The following is a 15,832-nucleotide window of genomic DNA, read 5'->3' on the forward strand; positions in this document are numbered from 1 at the left end:
TGCCTTTTTCACTCACATGCATTGCCCGTTCATAGGACTTTCGTTTTTCTCTGCGTATTTATCGATACATTTCCCATCGCATATGTTCAGTGGGACCTGAAACAATTTCACATCAGAATTTTCTAGTAACATCAAAGATTTATTGTCTTTGGTATTTGATATTTGATCCATCCTCACATTCATATGAATATGATATTATGGTGTTAAATTCCGTTCACATGCAATCCATGTGAATCATGATTCATGCAGCATCGCTCATCATTGATCTTCCATATATATATATATATATATATATGTATAACGTACAAATTAATTCCATGGAAGTAAATTCCAACTAATTAAACTTGTACAAATTAATATAATTTGTACATGATGAATGGTAATTATTAAGTGGGACGGGGACCCGATGATCTTCGAATTGATTTCTTTCTTCTTCTTATTCGTTGTTTACAAAATTTTCTATGAAATTAATGTTTCTAGTCCCAATTAAAATTAATATGCTGACAAAGATGCCGTAAATATGGGTGAAACTAATGACTCCGTACTCTTCTATTGTCAACATGTTGCCACTAGGACACTGGTTTTAAATGATCAAGGGTCACTTTTCTTTGCAGCACATTGATGTTGTTACCTTCTAGGGACCAACATGTACCTCAGTCTTAATTTCTGTATATGGATTCTGGAGGCGGTTTCCTTTTTCTGCTGCCTAGCTTTGGCTGCTATGGAAGAAATGGATAACAACCTGCCGGATGTCCATGAGAACAGCGAAGAAAGAAAGGAGAAGAGTTTTTAGTGGCTACAACTATTAAGACTTGGTAGCTTTCCATAGAACTGTAAAATACGGGTGCAGAAAAAGTTACTGGAGCAACAATATTCATAAGTTTAGAACATGAATTAATGGGGATACAAGTAAATTGAAATTCCACGCTTATTGTGTTCATATGTTAGACAATACAAAGAATGTCTCCGAGAGTACTTGTTAGGTTGTTTAACAGCACTCTCTCTTTTTATCTTCAGTTAAAAGCAAAGGAATCTAGTAACTAAAGATTCAATATCTGGTCCTTATCTCTCTCTTCTTTTTATTTTTTTATTTTTTTATTTTTAATTTTTTTTTATTATCCATTTAATCTTTCCTTCTCTTTGAACTTAAAACGAAGTCATCATCGTCGCTATCATCCATAATTCTCCTCTTTGCTTTTATATCACCATTTCTTGATGCCTGCTGCAGCTTGGAACTCTCAGGTTTAGAAGAGGGTTTTGAAGATTTAGTAGGAGTTCCCATCCTAAGTTCTTTCTGCCTTCTCTGCTTTTTCTCATATGCCTTTTTCGCTCTTTCAGGGGATAACAAACCGTGTTCCATCATCCTGCAAATTTTTTAAAAAGTATTGGCCTTAGCTAATCACTTAGCAGTTTCTACTTCACAAGAATTAAGATAAAAAAATGAAGTATTGCACCATCTAGCTAGTAGAATTGTAGCCATGTAGAATAGGACAATGTTTAGCGTGTTCAAAATGAATATTGTTTCTAATTTTCCATTCATCAAACATATCTCAAGCGCTGTTTAGAATATAAGGAGGGAGCAAAAACTACAAGGAGGGGATCATCAAAATCCAATTTGGAAATGACCGAGCCCCATTTTAAGCAACCAAACCTCTGACTCAAGTAGAATTGCACACAGGGCAATGGCAATCGCATGTTAATCAGCGATAGGTTTGACAACAATGCCATGTGCCGATGTGTCTCGGTACATTCAGATGACAAAGTTCTTTACTAAAGCAGAAACACATTTGAGAAAATGTTACATTCTAGAATCTTCTTTGATTGGTCATGGTAGTCAACCACATATTGAAGATTCATTTTGTAAAGTTTTGAGAAAAACATAACAAAGGAAAGTGGGAAAAATGTATCAGAATTGCAAATTCCTTCCGTTGATAACAGAGTTGCAGGACATTAAGTAGTTCCCCCTCCACCGTAACTCTGTACTATGAAATAAATTTTTGGAGTACTGGTGAGCTCATACTAAATAAGGTCAGGAGAATATTGGTGAACTCATACTAAATGAGGTTAGGAACAATAGGCTCAACGATATTGACAACAAAATGAAATATATCTCTGAATAAGACTTCCAACAGACCCTTCTGAGTTAGGAAAAATCCTATAACCAGGTTTCCTCATAGATCATCTATTGTAAGTCAATGTATTCTTTAAAAAGCTACATGTAGATGAAGATGAAGAATCTTGATTAGCTCGTGTAGAAACTAATCTCATGTAATGTATGTTAGAAGTCATTGTGGAAAAGTCAAGAGACAGCAAATGCATTCCAGACAAACTTTAGGAAGAAAGAAAAACCTACCTTGAACAAGGCAGAGAAGGTTTATAATAATCACAGTTTCCAGGAAACTGAAGAATAATAGAAGGTCCATTTTAGTAAAGAGGTGTTGCTGTTCTACCGGTGATTTTGTTGCTTGCAGGTCTGTAACAAGCAAGCTGCTGCAGGAATTTGCAAATCCAAAGCCAATCAAAAGACTGGTGAATATCACTGTCCTAGGGAAACAAAACAAGTAGATGGCACTGCAGGGCTAGCACCAGCAAACCATTGAGTCAACTCAGAAGGATAGGACATGGAATTAACTAAAACCACCCTGGGCAGGAAAAAGTAAAGCACCAGATGTGATGTGTCTGCCTCCATCAATCCCACTTCAACCTCTAAATGACTTCTATATTCTAAATGAGCCCCCTTCACCGACACCAGGGCATTACAGAAAATAATTAAACCAATTCAATTCGCCAAAGTGTTGCCATGATGTGGCCAAGGACTACTGTATGAGAGTCAAGGCGAACCTCAATGGACGATCTTTGTAGTTTCCATTAGGATACATAGTATTCCTGCAAAATGAGTCGATATGCCAATGGTATATTTAACCACATGAAGGGGAGTGTAATATGCCTAAACAAAGGTGATGAAGTCTCCCGCATGTCATACTAGCTTGGGTTCAAATCTACCTTTAAGCTTTTACACTATTTCCACCCACTAACACCCATCAATTACTTGGTCAAGAAAAAGAAAGAAAAGTAATAAACCCCTGTGTTCAGGATTAAAAGCATACCGGAAGCTGATGAAAATAGAAGACCAGTAAGCTGCAGTAACATAGTTTGTTACAGAAAACTCCTCCAACCATACACCCCACTCATCTGCTACTGACCAATATATATTATACAAGGGAAACAAGTAATGTTGACGTCCTTGATAAACTGTCATAAACAAATCTCCCACATAAGCAAGACAATTTCTGTGTAACCTCACAACTAGAGCTTAAAGGGAAGACAGCCTAACCACCCATCTTCCAACTTGAAAAGATGGCTAAACTCCTTAGTTAATAGCATAAGCTCCTTAAGCATCAATTAGGAAAAACGTAAGTTATTCAATGGCCCTACAATCTCCTTGTGATTCTTCAGTTCTGACCATTTTTTCCCTCTATAACGGAGGAAACTACACTATCATCAATAAAAATCCCAAGCAAAGTAACTTGAAAGGAATTTAATTTACTTCCAACAACTTATGAACTAAGCAAAGAAACAAATTAATATTAACTATTACTGATGATGAGTTGTAGAAAGCTCATAACTTCCCAAATTAATTATTAGAAAGGGGAAGACTAACAATTATCAACAAGACTCACCAGAACTCTGCCATTTCACTGGTAGGTATCTGTTTTGATAATGATTCGTAGAAGATCCTCAGGGGTTCTCTCTGTACACAGAAAACAGATGAGGACAAATAATAATAATAATAAATAAATAAATAAATAAAAGAACGAGTGGCACTTCAGCTCTACAAAAAAGTCTTCCCAAATAAAAACAGCAAACTAGCTGTTATGGGTGCAACCTCTTCAGGAGGATCATATTTCTGACCAGGCAAAGTGTAAACTTTCTTCTCCCTCACTTTAGTAGAGGTAGTAGCGGTTGATTTTGCTCTCGAAGAACTGCCCGGAGTTGTTTTTGATTTCACCTTCACATTCAAGAATATATATTGAATTACATCACATCAAATATGAAATCAACATAAGTGAGTAAGATAAGCAAAAATATCACCCCCAAACCAATCAATTAATTGCAAATTTGTTTGAACAATTCAGTAAAAACTACATAAAGAATGGAAGACAATGCACCACAAATCACAGGAACCAATCCATCAACCCTAAAATCCAACAATCAAAATCCACTATAATAAAAGCACCATGGCATATATAATATACCCCACAATACCCAAATTACTCAGTCTAAATGGAAACAAGCAAAAATAAGTTCAAAGCAGACAAACCCAATTCCCCCAATTGGAAAAACCAATCAGAAATCCACCCATTCTACGTCTAAAAATAAAAAAAATAAAAAAAAAAGATTAAGAAGAAAACAAATCTGAAATCTGAAGCATAAAATGAAAGACTCAGATGGGAACCTCGGATTTTATGACAACTGATTTCTGCTTGGAATCGACAATATGCTTGCTAGTTGAGCTCTCAATCTTCTTCTTATTCAAAGAAGGAACAACCTTTCCCTTTGAAGGACCATCCTGATTACTTGGCCTGACCTTCACAACTGTGGTTTTTGTCTCTGTGGCCATAATTAATAAAATTTTCAATATAATCTTAGCTATTGTAAAAAAGATGCAGCTTTTATCTTCTTCTTCCCCTTGCCTCCTCCTTTCATTGAAGATTCGTCAGCTCATTTCTCTATATCTTGGCAAATATATATTTTTTTCAATCTTTATTAAAACCTAATTTTATTTTTTCATTAATTAAAAATAAAATTAAGGCAAAAAATAAGCTAAGAAAAAAAAAAAAAAAAAAAAGGAAGTATCACTTCGGTTTCTGATATTGTTTTAACTGCTTCCTAGGTTTTACAACTCGTTAGGAAACGCTTTTCTCACACTGTACCGAAACCGGTGGCTGAGAAAATGGGAATATCGAAAAGAATTTTTTGCCCTTGTGATTTGGTAGAGAAATGTTTAATTTGAAGAAGAGAGGAGGGGTATAATGGTAATGTGGAATTCTGATCTGGGTGAGTATGTTATAGTATGGGCAACGTCATTTGCTAAGTAGTTTGTACGAGCCTATGATAGCGGTGCCTTTGCTGTGTTCTATCATTAAACTTTTTGATCGACGGTCAAAAATGGAACACTCAAAAGTGAGTAGGTTGAGGGCGTCCACAGCCTGAAGAAGCTTACTCATTTTGACCAATATTTCACTGGCTTTAATGTTAACGTTGGCCGGAACACGTGTTGGAGCAACATCTGTGGTAGATCTTTTGTGCTTTAACGGTAGTTTTCCTCCACCCAATAAAGAGAAAATACAGTTTATAATCAATTTTTTAAAAATATTTTAATATTTTTATTGTTATAAATATTATTATTTATTTCGGAAATGCTAAAGCTAGTGTACCAAGCAAAGAAAAAGTTTGTTTAGCCAAGAAAGAAAAAAAGCAAAGAAAAAGTAGAGCTTTACTATTATTTAAAAGCTTGGGAAAAAAATTATATATTATTTACCAAAAAAATTTAAAAGTCTCTCTCTCTCTCTCTCTTGTATGTAACGGTGGCAGTTTGGTTATTTGCGTGGCTCTACGCCTATGAATATTTATGTATGTATGTGTGTGTGTGTGTGTGTGTGTCTTATATATGTAACGGTGGCACCTTGGTTATTTGCGTGGCCCTATGCCTGTGAACACATATATGTATGTGTGTGTGTGTGTGTGTGCGTGTTATTTGCGTGGTGTGTGCGTGTGTGAGCAAGCAACAAACAAAAACAAAATATTCCGGGCATATTTGTTTGGTTGGAAGAAATTCGAATTGAATACGGTCGAGAGTAGTAGTTTCTCTCACCAATTCTGAGTAGAGTTCAAGATTTTTTACTTTCACTGCGAACCAAAGCTGTAAGCATTGATTTTCTCATTCTCAAACTACATTTCTGTGAACAAGTAAAATGAGCGCAAATACAATTCTGTTAACGCAACTATTAATCACTTTCTAAATCAAAATCATTTTTACAATAGACTTATGTTGGTCTTGTTCGGAAAACTCTATTGTACCAGACGTTATGGAGAATCATATGAAACAAATCATACTTCACAGGCTGATCATGCCAAAGAAAATGCTGCTGTACCTTTTTCACCCCCATATACATTTCCATGTATCTCTCCTCTGAGATAGAAAGGAGTATGTTCTTCAAATTTGGAATATCTTCCTCCAAAACAAAAACAGCAAAGGATTCCCAGTTTAAAATCTCAAAAAAGGCCGGTACATAGTTGTCAGATATAATAACTGGAACACAATCATAGAATATAGCTTCCACCACTCTGAGGCTATTGACTTCGTAACCTCTCGCGCAGATGCAGTACTTGCTGCTCTTCATATAGTGGAAATAGTCTGTCCTGTTGTTGACACCAGTCAGCTGGCCAAAGATTTTCATGTCCGAGTCTTTGTTCTCCCAGTACTCCAACAGAATCGGCCGGACATAACCATGCATTCTTCCCGCAAAGAAAGCCAGGATATGCCTTTGAGAGGGAGGGTTGCCACCAAGATATTTGATAGGATTCTTTTTTGAGTGTACGTAGGTTTCTGGAAGAGACACATCCTTGCCTATCTTGAAGCCTGCTTCAAGGTCAGCATTGCAGAGGGCTCTGATGCAACTGAGCATGCGTCCTCTTGTCTCAGCCGGTGCCTGAGGAATGGAGCTCGTTAGATATCTTTTACCCACTAGGGCCAAAACAATCAATCTCAGTAGTTTGTGAAGAATCAATGATCTAATGCTACGAGGCTTGTTTTTTATTACTTGAAGAGAGGACACATTATTTTATTTTATTATTATTATTATTTTTTTTCCACTGATAGAATTTAGTGTTGATTCTAATTGTTTTCCATCACTAGATAAAGCTGCATGACCAGAATAAATGTACAGAAAAACAACAAAGTAAGATATGATTGAAAATACTGACAGGTGCAAATTATCATGCCAGAAAATAGAGAAATCCTACTTTTGAATAAACTAAAAGAACTTTGTAAGATCCATGCGGCCCTAAGATGCATCCAGTGATTATAAATGGTGATAACATGAGTAAATATAGAAAGTGTTACCCAATCATGGCAGGCAGCAAGAAAATGATCTGCCCCATTAGTTCTGTTCCAGAAAGAATATTTGGCAGCTATCATATCTACATAGTCTTTCATGTACTTAATCACGTTAGCACGCTTGTGCGAATTTGGCACATAAATTTGAATTTTTAGCATTTGCGAACTGTAAGGAAAGTAAAATAAGTGAGCCTTTGTGGGGTCTTTCGTGATGAAATTTTTGTTTGCTTCCAACAGTTTCATGAACCATCCTTCAGATGCATATATTCCTTCCAGTATCGGCTCATGGAATATAGGTTTTTCTCCTTCCTGGTATATGTAGACTTTGAGCATGTTTTCCATTAATTCATAACTCCTGCAGATATTGGCTTTCTTCATATTTAAAGAAGAAATTCATTGAGTAAAGGCCAATTACAGGTGTTGCAACATAATATCATAAAGCAAAATGCATCTTATACACATCTTCAAAAGAAATGAATTTAATAATGCATATTAGACTTTTAATTTTATCAGTATTTAATCAACAAAGCAACCGAATTTCCAATTCAAGTTGGTATTTTCATCTTTTTCCTCCCTCCCTCATAGATTAAAGGTTTCTACCATCTCTTGTCAAATTGCAGTTGAAAATATAATTTTTATCTGCTGTGCATTCCAGCAATATCCCTAGAGATGCAAAACTATCAAGTATCCGCAGAATGCCTTATGGTACCAAAAATAAAATATCCTTTCACTCCATTTGCATAAAGACATTTGGTTCATTTACAAATGCGTTAAGTAAAAGCAACTTACAAAATGCAAGATTCAAAACACTAAACTCATATTTATGCTTAGAATATGAAGGTCCATGAACTGAAACAACGTTAAGGCATAGTTCAATTGTTGTAGCTCCAAACTGATCCTCTTCCATTGTATATGAAATAAAAACTTTTCTTACTTAAAAGTATTTTCTTTAAACAATCACACACAAAATCACATGCAAGTCTTCTAATAACATATGGTAGAATGAACATTTACCCTATGGCAAATATCACATGATATTTAAAATTCGAGTATGAATAAAACAGTGGATATATCTAAATAAATGGTTAGCATTATATAGAAGGTTATAAGTGATCTACCTTTTAAACATGGAAAGATTCCTAAATATAGGCGAATGTAGAATTTCATCATTCTTTGTGATAGGTGCATTCTCAATCTGTGATTTTGCAAATAATACTTCCTGGTCAACTGGTGCTAACCAATTTGCTACCTGCAAACAAAGTAACAAAAGAAACAAGTTAAACTAAATTCATAATTGGACAGGATCACTAATAATTACTGAGAAAAGTCTGTTCACCATTTTATTGGATCCAGCGAGACTCTGCAACAACAATTTGTTCATCTCAGATATTGGTACTACAGATTTTGGCTTCTTTGAGTTTTTATCCTTTGAAACATTAGTAGAAGATTTCTTCTTGGATTTTGAACGACTAGATTTCAACGAAGCAGCTCTTTCACCCCTTTTTCTCTTGCCTGCTGTATACTTGTTCTCTGAAGTTCTGTTAGCAGTGTCTGCTGATATTACAGGACTTCTAGATTCTGTAACTTTGTATGTTGGAATTGTTTTGTTGGGCAATGAGCTTGGTGACAACGCTTGTAAGTTTCCATTTGATTCTTCCGGCAAAACTACCTCTTCTGGCTGTATGCTGCTTGACGAAGAAATTGTCTCGTTGGATGCCATATCTTCTGGCTTTAAATACCTTGCTGAAGAATCTGAATCTGTCGGTGCCAAATCTTCAGGCTGTATGCTGCTCGATGAAGAATTTGTGTCCTCAGTATCATTCTTTAAGGAAATGTCATATTCAGATTCTCTAGCCTTCACTATTGCTGGACCATTTGCTGAAATATTCTCATTTTTTGACATGGAACTTTTATCTAAGTCTACATGTGAAGAATCTTTAATTACCAATGGAAAATCATTCTTGCCTTTGCTACTTGCAGAGTCGCTATTAACCTTAGGGTCTCTGGGACTTCCACTCAAATTATTTCCTTCATCAGTTTCTGTGTCACTACTTGCTTGTCCAATATCTACATACGTTGAATTCAAACCTTTTGATATTTCCTTGTTACCATTAGTTTCTGATGTAGATGATGATCCTCTAGTTAAAAATAGAGATGATAGAACTGTAGGATATGGAAGTTCAACATACTGAACCAGTAAAACTATAGCAACTGTTATCCCTAACAACAATACTAGTCTCCTGGTTTGCGCCTGACATAGAAACTGATGGGTTCCTTGATCCATATCCTAATATCAGCATCTAATTTCCAAACTTCGACATCAATTTTCTTTTGCTAGGAAATTAAGGTACACGACGAAGCCAGATCCTTGGAGGTGGTACACTTAATCACTTAGATGTCCCCATAGAGACCAAACTTAGCAATCACTTAATTCAGTGGAGCTGGAACTTCAGACAGCTCTACCAATATCCAAATTCAAACCTTTTTTTTTTTTTTTTTTGTGATGAAATGTGTCCAAATTCAGACTCAGAAGCACAATATTAAGTAATTCTCTGTGACAAGAATGATCATATCAGTGCAGAAAAGATACAGTAGTGTGTGTATTTCAATTTTCAATGGCATATATGGAAGGAAAATGCAGATAAAAAATCCAAAGAAAAGAAATAGTCATATGCATCATAAACAGATTAACAGAACAAATGTTATGTAACATTACAACATGACTGGGGTAAACCTCTTGATGCATCCAGATATTCGCTAACACGCACACACAAACCTCCAAGTAAATGCCATCAAATTGACAGTGAAAATAACAAACTAGATTCTCATATTCTATTTTTATTTATTTATTTTGGAAAAAAAAGCCATTTCAAGATGAAAAAGAAAACAAATCGAGGCTGTTGAAACAGTTTTTAACGACCTCAAAAAAAGCCATCTTCTTGTCTTCTCTTTGTGTCGGTAATGTCAGAAAGAAAGAAAGAAAAAAAAAATTTATATAATTTTCAGCCATAAATCTAGAGCCTTAAAAACTAATTAACAAATTCAAATGCAATTCAAGAAATAATAATAATAATAATAAGGAAAACAAAAGGGTACTCTTGAAGAAGCCGACTTACGGTAAAAGCTGTGAGAGCATTAACTGAAACACCGGTGATGGGTGATTCTGCAAGCTTTTGGTAATTGCTATTAAATCTTCCTATCAATCACCTTTGATCTGCAGATTCCACACCCGCCCTCAGAGGAAAAACTGTTAAACTTAGAAAACTTTTAAAAACAAATATTTTATTAATTTCCTTACTTCTGAACTTTTTATTTTATTTTATTTTATTTTTATTTTTGAAATTTTTTTTCAACACGGTCTTCTCTCGAGATGCGGTTTAATTTTAATTAAGGTTTAACATTTTTTTTGGCTGAAATTAATTAAGGTTTACTTTAAACTGTCAGTTTCTCATCTTATTATTATTATTTTTTTATTTGTCAACTTCAAATATTCAATAATTTAACAAAATTAATAATAAACAAACGCATATAAAAACATTCATAAGCAAATTACGAAAGCGTACTTTGTTAAATTTATAAACTTTATATGTCAAAATGCATTATTGAACTAATATGATCATCAAATAATAATTCAGAAGATAATGTAAAGATTTTTATAATTTATGCAACAAAATACAAAAATAATCATGACTTAAGGAGTAAAGTTTTTTATTTTTTATTTTTCATTTTTTGGTTTTAAGGAGTAGAGTGTTATTTACCCTTTCTATTTTTTTTTTTTTGGGTAAATATTTACCTATTCTATTATATTATATGTGGTACAGAGGACTGTTTATCATGTTCATTAAATATATATATATATATATATATATATGTATATAAATATATTCTATTATTTTTTTCTTTTTGTATAATATGTATATAGATATCTATACTCTATTTTTTTCTTTTTCATGGTAAGAAAAATATTTCTATCATTTCCATCCAGAAAAGCTATCTCATAAAGAGATAAAATAAGCACGATCTTACTTTACATGTGTAAAAAAATCAACTGCTTTTTTTCTTTTTCATTTTTTTTAATTAGTGCGAATAATTTGTTGTGTATGCTCACCGACACCGTCGTTTAATAAAATGTACAGCTTTCAGGTACCTTTTTTTTTTTTTTTTGGCTAAAAAAATAATAGTTTTCAGATACAATAAGAAGAAAGTTAAAAGAGATAAGTTTTATCACCACGCCCAAATCTGAACCAACAAGTAGTTATATATGCAAGGATGGTCCTCAGTCTCTTATCAGTTTGACAAGTGGATTATGAATCTCCAATGCAGGACTTGAAATCAGAGAAAACGAATATAATCAATTTAAAAAAAATACCACAATCATTGAATAAGTTTCCAATTTTTCAATGGTGAAGCTACTGTCATGTACATCATGGTAACTAACAGCTTTCTTTCATCTGTTTTATGATTCTCATGTTGTACTACTTAATCTATTAAGCTAAAAAGTTTATTGAAAAAGACACAGCAAAAAATTAGACAAAATCACTTACACTCTGTTCTGCCACTTATATGTACAAGAAAAAATTTGATATCTATTCACGTTCCAAAACTCTGTACTGACCAACCGTACCATTTCATATCCACAAAGACTTTTTCAAATCCGACACCAAGAAGACAATTCAAGATTTGAAGTCGGCTATATGGGACTTATTCGATGAATTCTATGGTACCAAGCAGAGTGGAGTATCATGTGAAAAATATCATACTTCACAGGCCTAGAATGCCACAGAAAATGCTGTTGTACTCTTTTCACCCTCAACTGCATCGACCTATATCTCTTCTCCGGGATTGAAAGAAGTATATTCTTCAGATTTGGAATATCTTTTTCCATTACAAATACTGCAAAAGATTCCCAATTCAGAATATCAAAAAACGGAGGCACGAAATTGTCAGATATGATGACCGGAACACATTCATAGAAAATGGCCTCCACTACTCGAGGGCTGTTCACTTCGTAGCCTTTTGCACATATACAGTATTTGCTTCTCTTCATGTATTGAACATAGTTCCTATTGTTCTTGCTCTTAGGTAATCTACCAAAGACTTTAATGTCAGGATCTTTGTTTTCCCAGTGCTGTAATAGAATAGGCCTAAGATAACCATGCATGCTCCCCGCAAAGAATGCGAGTGTTGATCTCTTAGAAGGAGGTTTGCCTCCAACATCTCTGACAGGATTCTGAGCCAAGCGAATATAAGTTTCAGGAAGAGAAATATCCTTGCCAAAAACAAAACCTTCTTTGATGTCAGAATTGCAAAGAGCTCGAATGCACTTGGCCATATAATTTCTTGTCTCTGCAGGGGCCTGAAGAAGTGGCTTTGTGTTAGAATATATGCTGATCTAATATGATTTACAATGATCAAAAACCCAAATTTGGATAACATATGGAGATCATGGTACATGTGTACCCACTAGAAGAGGACATTCCTTATCATTTAAGGGGATGATATCTCTAATAAAAAGGGAAAGTGATGATTACAGTGTTCATCAGAGACAAAAAAGATGTAAGCAACATACAGGCTAATTCAAGTCACGTCATATAGAATGAAAATAGAATTAACTCATTTTCAAACAATAAGTCAAGCAAACGAGAATTATTTGAATTTTCCATAAAGATCCAAAAAACCCCTCCAAGGAAGGCATAAAACATAAACAAGAAGGAACTACTAGCACATACCCAGTCATGGCAAGCAACAAGAAAATGATCTGCTCCTCCAGTCCTGTTCCAGAAAGGATATTTTGCAGCAACCAAGTCCAAGTAGTTCTTCAAATATTCTATGAGATTCTTATGACTGTGTGAATTCGGGACATATAAGGTTTCTTCTAACATTCGAGAGCTAAAGGGCAAGTAAAACAAGTGGGCTTTCTTAGGTCTTTTAGTAACAAATTTTTTGTTAGCTTCAAGCTGCTTCATAAACCATCCCTCAGAAGCATATATTCCCTTGAGTACTGGTGTGTGTAATATAGGTCTCTCTCCTTCCCTGTAAATGTAAACTTTAAGCATATTTTCCATCAACTCATAGCTCCTGCAAAAAAACGAAATGGACCTTTTAGAACAAAATGCACTTCACATGAGAAGCCAGAGCTAATTACTATATTCCACCATACATGTTCCAGACATATAAGATCTTGTATCTCACAAAGAAAAACCTGTTCTCATAAGACCTTTTTTCTGCAAAAGAGCATTATCACATTTACAAGATATTTCAGAATAATTTTAAGAGTAAAGAAAAACATACAATCAATTTGATTAGCTAACCTTTTGAACTCGGAAACATTTCGATAAAGAGGAGCATAAAGATTCGGATCATCTTTTACAACAGGTGCATTCTCAATCTGTGATGCTGCATATTTGAGTTCGTGGTCTACTGGTGAAGACCACTTTGGTATCTACAAATAAATCAGAAATGTCAGAAGAGCTTGAAGCATCTTATTGACTGAAAACGTCTACATCTTCTGAATATCGTAAAGCTCAATTTTCATACATACCACCGAAAAGTAGGAAGCCCGGCTCTGAAGCAACAATTTATTCATCTCAGATATTGGATACACTGCCAAGGTAGGAACCTCAGGCTGTTTTTTCACCTCAGGGACTATGTCCAGGGATGAAGCATTTTTTGTTTGGTTGAGGACATTAGGCAACCGCTCGGACTCTTCATCTTCTTCCAAAGTGGTTGTTCTGTCTTTTTCCACCAAAGATGTGTTGGAATTGCCAGAGACAGTGGGAGATATTATACTCGTATCCGCACCTATTGGTGGAGTGTGTTCTGATGAATTGACAGGGGGTGGTATCACAGATGGAGGAGGCGCTAAATCAGAAGCTGAGTTTCCAACATGTTCAGAAACCACCACATTACCTTCCTTCCCAATTTCACCCATTGAAGAATTATTATATGTGCTATTGATATCTCTATTAGTGTCCTGTTCGGGTTCACCGCCCTCTCCTAGTGAAAATCTATTATCTACATTTTTGACAGAATCGGGTATTGAAGTTTTGTTCTGATTTTCCAAATTCACAGTTGAGGACTCCTCAGAATCGTTATTATCACCCACATCTAATCCTAAAGAACTGTTCGAAACGCCTATTCCTTGCGAAACAAAATTAGACGTCCTAGTACCATTAGCTATCTCCATAATTGCATCTGTACCAGTGTGATTTGAATAATTGGGAATTGACATATTACCATCAAACTCAGAATTAGATGGTGAATCTCCATTTTGCAGACTACTACTATTTTTTCCCAATACCGGAAGCTTTTCAGTTGAAAACAAGGAGGTTAGAGCAGTACCATATGGATGTTCGAAGTACTGGAAAACTATAAAAGCAGCAAACAAAAATCCTGGAATCCATATCAATCTCCTTGTTTCCACCTGGCATAGAGCTCCAATTTTTTGATTCATTTTAAAGAAACCACTTACTGACTGTTGGCCGACCTTCAACAACCATAATCCACCTGCAAGTAAACCATTTTTTTTTTTTTCTCAAGTAAGCAATATTTTCATATTTACCCAAATCAGACCCAAATTGCAACTAATAGGGATATGCACAATCTAACAGCTCACATGCAGCAAAAATAAGACAATTACAGGAAGTGACAACTCATTGTCTCTTAAAAAAAATCAAATTCTGATAAGAAAAGAAAAAAAAATTGGACGTAATAGAAAAAATAATAAAGCAATGCTCTCAAAAATTCCTAAAAAATACAGATTATGTATCTAAAAAAAAAAAAAAGGGCTTAAATTTCCTATTAAGCAAATAGCATTGAACAGAAAAATGATCAAATTCGACAAAAACCGCTCATCATGCAGAAACAAACGCGTAAAACTACCAATGAGATAAACAGGCAGTATTCGAATCATATAATTATCAATTAAATTCAGATGATAACAACCAAAACAGGATCTTCAACCATATAATAAGAAAACGCCGCAGCAGCAATATACATGCCTCGTGTGTAGAATGTAAGATCAAAGAAGTAGCACAGCTTCTTCTTCTTCTTCTTCTTTATTTTAATTCTACGAAAAAAAGAAAGAAAGAAAAAATAAGAAGATTCAAAGCTTAAAAGTGAATAATAAGAATCAGCTTTGGCTTAAAAGTGCGATTAAAGCTCGAAGTTACCGTTGATTCCTTTTTTTTTTTTTTTTTCAATAGTTTTTCGCAGCCACCAAACAGTTATTTTCTCGTCAAGAGAGAGAAAAAAAAAAAGGAAAAAAAAAAAAAGGAAGAAGTAAGATTTAGATAATAAAATACCTTAGGTGGTGTGGGTTTAAGGAAGTTGCTTTGGTTTGTGAGAAGCAACAGAACTTGGAAGGTCTTCAGCTGCCTTGCCCTGTTTTGGTTTTACCGAGAAGTGGGAAACTGTGCGATTTTCTTCACCAAGACAATTCTGAAAAAGAATAATAATAATAATTATTATAAAAAAAGTTCCGTTCAATCCCCATATTACGTAAACGCCACACGAAATTGACTTACATTACACTACGAAATCTACTCTCACGCGCTTTTTTAGCGGTTTTGTGTCCAATGTCTCTCTACTTTCCTTCATGGAATGCCCCATTGGCTTCTAATGAGCTGGCTTTTTTTTCTTTTGTCTCCCTCTTATTTTGACCTTATTAAAAAAGCCGCCTTAAGGATGTATTTTATGCCTAGAAGCTTCCCT

At 34.7% G+C, this 15,832-nt stretch overlaps 3 protein-coding genes across 5 annotated transcripts; all 3 read right to left on the bottom strand.

Annotated features, from left to right (window-relative positions):
* Positions 1-856: 856 nt before the first annotated feature.
* LOC107420707 (uncharacterized) lies at positions 857-4,985 on the bottom strand. The gene is made up of 4 exons (XM_025074863.3): positions 4,457-4,985; positions 3,887-4,009; positions 3,681-3,751; positions 857-1,364 (listed from the first exon to the last, which is right to left on the bottom strand). The coding sequence occupies exons 1-4, from the start codon at positions 4,619-4,621 to the stop codon at positions 1,124-1,126; spliced, it is 600 nt and encodes a 199-aa protein (XP_024930631.2). The 5' UTR covers positions 4,622-4,985; the 3' UTR covers positions 857-1,123.
* A 900-nt stretch (positions 4,986-5,885) lies between these two features.
* LOC107420717 (probable glycosyltransferase At3g07620) lies at positions 5,886-10,461 on the bottom strand. Of its 2 annotated transcripts, none has more exons than XM_060817177.1 (5): positions 10,237-10,461; positions 8,457-9,672; positions 8,239-8,369; positions 7,127-7,475; positions 5,886-6,713 (listed from the first exon to the last, which is right to left on the bottom strand). In XM_060817177.1, exons 2-5 carry the CDS (start codon positions 9,402-9,404, stop codon positions 6,048-6,050), a joined length of 2,094 nt encoding a protein of 697 aa, XP_060673160.1. In that variant the 5' UTR covers positions 9,405-9,672; positions 10,237-10,461; the 3' UTR covers positions 5,886-6,047. The 2 variants fall into 2 exon arrangements, with proteins under 2 accessions (XP_060673160.1, XP_024930805.2); XM_025075037.3 differs by having other exon boundaries at positions 10,217-10,461.
* Positions 10,462-11,468: 1,007 nt separating this feature from the next.
* On the bottom strand, positions 11,469-15,559 carry LOC107420710 (probable glycosyltransferase At3g07620). Of its 2 annotated transcripts, XM_048476007.2 has the most exons (6): positions 15,424-15,559; positions 15,121-15,188; positions 13,662-14,626; positions 13,432-13,562; positions 12,850-13,198; positions 11,469-12,476 (listed from the first exon to the last, which is right to left on the bottom strand). In XM_048476007.2, exons 3-6 carry the CDS (start codon positions 14,571-14,573, stop codon positions 11,811-11,813), a joined length of 2,058 nt encoding a protein of 685 aa, XP_048331964.2. In that variant the 5' UTR covers positions 14,574-14,626; positions 15,121-15,188; positions 15,424-15,559; the 3' UTR covers positions 11,469-11,810. The 2 variants fall into 2 exon arrangements, with proteins under 2 accessions (XP_048331964.2, XP_048331965.2); XM_048476008.2 differs by lacking the exon at positions 15,121-15,188.
* Between the last annotated feature and the right edge of the window lie 273 nt (positions 15,560-15,832).

This window comes from Ziziphus jujuba, chromosome 5 (genome assembly GCF_031755915.1).
Source record: "Ziziphus jujuba cultivar Dongzao chromosome 5, ASM3175591v1".
Classification (NCBI taxonomy): Eukaryota; Viridiplantae; Streptophyta; class Magnoliopsida; order Rosales; family Rhamnaceae; genus Ziziphus; species Ziziphus jujuba.

Bases quoted from the DNA above. Each gene is read 5' to 3' on its own strand.
- LOC107420717 (XM_060817177.1), bottom strand. From the start codon at position 9,404: ATGGATCAAGGAACCCATCAGTTTCTATGTCAGGCGCAAACCAGGAGA. The intron at 8,370-8,456 runs GTGAACAGACTT...CTTTGTTTGCAG, and splicing joins TCGCTGGATCCAATAAAATG to GTAGCAAATTGGTTAGCACC. The intron at 7,476-8,238 runs GTAGATCACTTA...CAATATCTGCAG, and splicing joins AATCTTTCCATGTTTAAAAG to GAGTTATGAATTAATGGAAA.
- LOC107420710 (XM_048476008.2), bottom strand. From the start codon at position 14,573: ATGAATCAAAAAATTGGAGCTCTATGCCAGGTGGAAACAAGGAGATTG. The intron at 13,199-13,431 runs GTTAGCTAATCA...GTTTTTTTGCAG, and splicing joins AATGTTTCCGAGTTCAAAAG to GAGCTATGAGTTGATGGAAA. The intron at 12,477-12,849 runs GTATGTGCTAGT...CCACTTCTTCAG, and splicing joins TTGTTGCTTGCCATGACTGG to GCCCCTGCAGAGACAAGAAA.
- LOC107420707 (XM_025074863.3), bottom strand. From the start codon at position 4,621: ATGGCCACAGAGACAAAAACCACAGTTGTGAAGGTCAGGCCAAGTAAT. The intron at 4,010-4,456 runs GTTCCCATCTGA...TTGAATGTGAAG, and splicing joins CAGTTGTCATAAAATCCGAG to GTGAAATCAAAAACAACTCC. The intron at 1,365-3,680 runs GTGAGTCTTGTT...AAAAATTTGCAG, and splicing joins AGTGAAATGGCAGAGTTCTG to GATGATGGAACACGGTTTGT.